Source organism: Branchiostoma floridae, chromosome 4 (assembly GCF_000003815.2).
Source record: "Branchiostoma floridae strain S238N-H82 chromosome 4, Bfl_VNyyK, whole genome shotgun sequence".
NCBI lineage: Eukaryota > Metazoa > Chordata > Leptocardii > Amphioxiformes > Branchiostomatidae > Branchiostoma > Branchiostoma floridae.
This window is the reverse complement of record NC_049982.1, coordinates 20,986,047-20,988,736: the sequence shown is the minus strand read 5'-3', so window position 1 is coordinate 20,988,736 and position 2,690 is coordinate 20,986,047. Positions and strand designations below refer to the sequence as shown.

General features: G+C 44.2%; 2 protein-coding genes across 2 annotated transcripts in view; both read right to left on the bottom strand.

The window, feature by feature from the left end:
- Positions 1-2,203, bottom strand: part of LOC118413625 (tripartite motif-containing protein 3-like) — a 25,461-nt gene extending 23,258 nt beyond the window's left edge. Inside the window, exons 1-5 of the mRNA XM_035817151.1 lie at positions 2,063-2,203; positions 1,664-1,778; positions 1,221-1,369; positions 919-1,069; positions 21-148 (exon numbers count right to left, since the gene is read on the bottom strand). Coding sequence (XP_035673044.1) covers positions 21-148; positions 919-1,069; positions 1,221-1,369; positions 1,664-1,778; positions 2,063-2,072 — 553 coding nt within the window. The 5' untranslated portion in view covers positions 2,073-2,203. The remainder of the gene's footprint in view (positions 1-20; positions 149-918; positions 1,070-1,220; positions 1,370-1,663; positions 1,779-2,062) is intronic.
- LOC118413624 (eukaryotic translation initiation factor 2-alpha kinase 3-like) overlaps positions 2,091-2,690 on the bottom strand; it is a 7,118-nt gene continuing 6,518 nt past the window's right edge. Inside the window, exons 5-6 of the mRNA XM_035817150.1 lie at positions 2,452-2,676; positions 2,091-2,210 (exon numbers count right to left, since the gene is read on the bottom strand). Coding sequence (XP_035673043.1) covers positions 2,091-2,210; positions 2,452-2,676 — 345 coding nt within the window. The remainder of the gene's footprint in view (positions 2,211-2,451; positions 2,677-2,690) is intronic.

The following is a 2,690-nucleotide window of genomic DNA, read 5'->3' as shown; positions in this document are numbered from 1 at the left end:
ATGAAAAGCTTCATACCTACAAGTCCATGACATTAAAGTCGCTTTGCATGCATTATCAGCCTCCCTCACCTTCATGTCTTTTTTCCTGAAGTTCTGGAAGAGCAGTATGATGCCAGATGTGACGACGCTGATGGCCACTATCTCCTGCCTGGAGGACAACAGACAAACATCATCTACATTTCAACTCAGCCCTTCTTCTTTTGTCACCCTCAATTGAGGTGAAATGTGATGCTTTTTTAAATAGCTAGTAGTGCAATGAGGTCTTCCTACAGCTCATGTTTTCAGTCAGGCACACCCTAATCTTTGCAATAAGTGTGCTCTTCATTTTATGTACAGAGGTTTGGTTAGCCTGGGATTCCACCCTATTTCTACTCAGGCTCCTTGCACTTGCTACAAGCCCGGTAGAAAAAGGATGGTACCCAGGCAAAAGTTTCATTACCACCTGAAGGTTTCAATTGGCTAAGTTATGCTCCAAAGCCACAGGCCACCAACTTTACGTCACTATCTGAAATGATGAATACAATTCCTTACAACATGTCCAAGCTGTTGCTGACCCTGGGCTTTAAACCCCCTTACAATCCATGGAATCTAATCTATATAGTGCACTAGTAAAGTAGCCGGATCACATACCAGGTACATGCATGTCCAACATATTCATTATGACTATATAATGGAAGGTAAAGGGAGATAAGGGAACGAATTTTCTGTGACATTCCAATAGGGAGACCCACCTAACCTGTCACTTCAATTATTTGCAGAGGTTTCGTGTTTGCACTTTTTATGTGACCACTCTGTACCACAATGTTCAAACCACCGCAAAAATGATTATTCTGTCTTTTCTGCCCACCTACCCCACACCATTTCCATTCTTCTGAAAAACTAGATCCCTGTGAACTTTAAAAACTGGACTGCTCTTACCACCAGCTGAGCACCTGTACAACAATGTCATCCTCCACCACAAGTTTTTTGTTAGATGAAGAGTTCTGCTCCACGCTCCTCCTATGTCTTTCCTTTGCCTCCTCTAGTGGACAGCAGTTTGGGTCATCCGAAAACAGGTAATACCCATTGTCTGTACAGGCAGACATACACAGACATTGTAATTATACTTTGATCTGTTGCATATATATCTAATATGGCAAGTTACAGCAATATTGTCAAAGAGCTCACCAAAATTCCGCCTTTACGTACAGTGAAAATAGCAACGACACAAAATTACTAACCATAGGGATAGTCCACGTTGCCTGTGGGATGGTCAATGGGTGGCCTGTCCAAGTCGGGTTCATAGGTCAGGAGAGGGGGGGACTGTCCACCGGTCAGCAGGATGGGTGTCCTGGTGTCAGAGGTTGCCAGGTATGGTCTCCATGACACCCTAGAAGCAAAGTAAGATACACTGAAACCTGTACAAGTCACCTCTACATAAAGATCATCTGGCTAATGTGACAACTTTTTGATGGTTCCTTCTATAATTTTCCCATAGACACAATCATAACAAATCCTGTATCCTGTCTGAAGTGACCATCTGTCTACATTGACCAATTTCTATCAGTCCCATGAGTTGTCTTTTTGCACAGTTTTGACAGTATTTCCGACTAGTCTTCAGATCCCTTTTTCATTGATTATACTTTATGTACAGTACCAATGTACACAAATTAAAAGCACCTACCTAGGAATGGCCATGGGCAGTTTCTTGTCCATGAGGAGTTTAGCTTTAGCCACCATGTCTACCTCAGCAGCCATCTTGGATGACAGCTGGACATACATTTGGCCATTGTGCACACCTGGTGAGAGGAGGGTAATGTTAGTTTATAGTTTTCTACTCTACACAATACTCAATGTCAGGATTTTGATGGACATGCAGGGACCGAAATTCAATTTGCACCACACCAATTCGACATGCACAAACTTGCATGTGCATGTGATATCTCGAGCCCTGACATGTCACCGCCCACTTACTAACTCACTCATGAAACCCTCATTGAGTATGACATATTCTCTAATCCTTGAATACAATGTAAAACATTACCAGTTGCTGAGCCACCATGTACAAGCTAACTTGACCTACCCAGGTACATAGCAGGCTGTGTGACATCTCAAGGAGGGAGGGTCTGATCCTCAGAGGTTAGGGCAGGAACATGGGTGTGGTCAAACAGACTGACAGACAGCAGCTCACCATCCTCCAGGGTCCATGCTGCTGCCACAGGGCTGGCAAACTGTAGAGGGGTGGTGAAACAGACATATAAATATCCTGCCTTCCTCCTGCCACAAGGTCAACTCCTGTAACCTTACTTTCCATCAGCTTGAGCTAGACCATTCCTCAACTGACTCAAAACATTCTGTCAGCCTGACCCCTAACCTTTTTCAAGCATGACCTAAACAACCTTGTACAACTAGTAAATAAGCATTTCCACCACACTTAGCAAGACGATTACTCTTCATATGCCTAGCCCTGACCTTGTATTTCCAGATGACCTTGTCTGGTCTGTCATGTCTGACAGCAGACACCACCCCGTCAGGTACAGACACTTTGATGCTGGTCAGGCTGTCCTCCTCGTAGTAATCCCAGCTGTACATGTTGGAGGACTTGCACGACACATCCTCAATGACATCATCTGGGACATCATCACTGCTGTCATTCATACTGTTGTCATGGTTACCCTCCAGGAAGACTAGCTCGTGCTGACCAACACGAA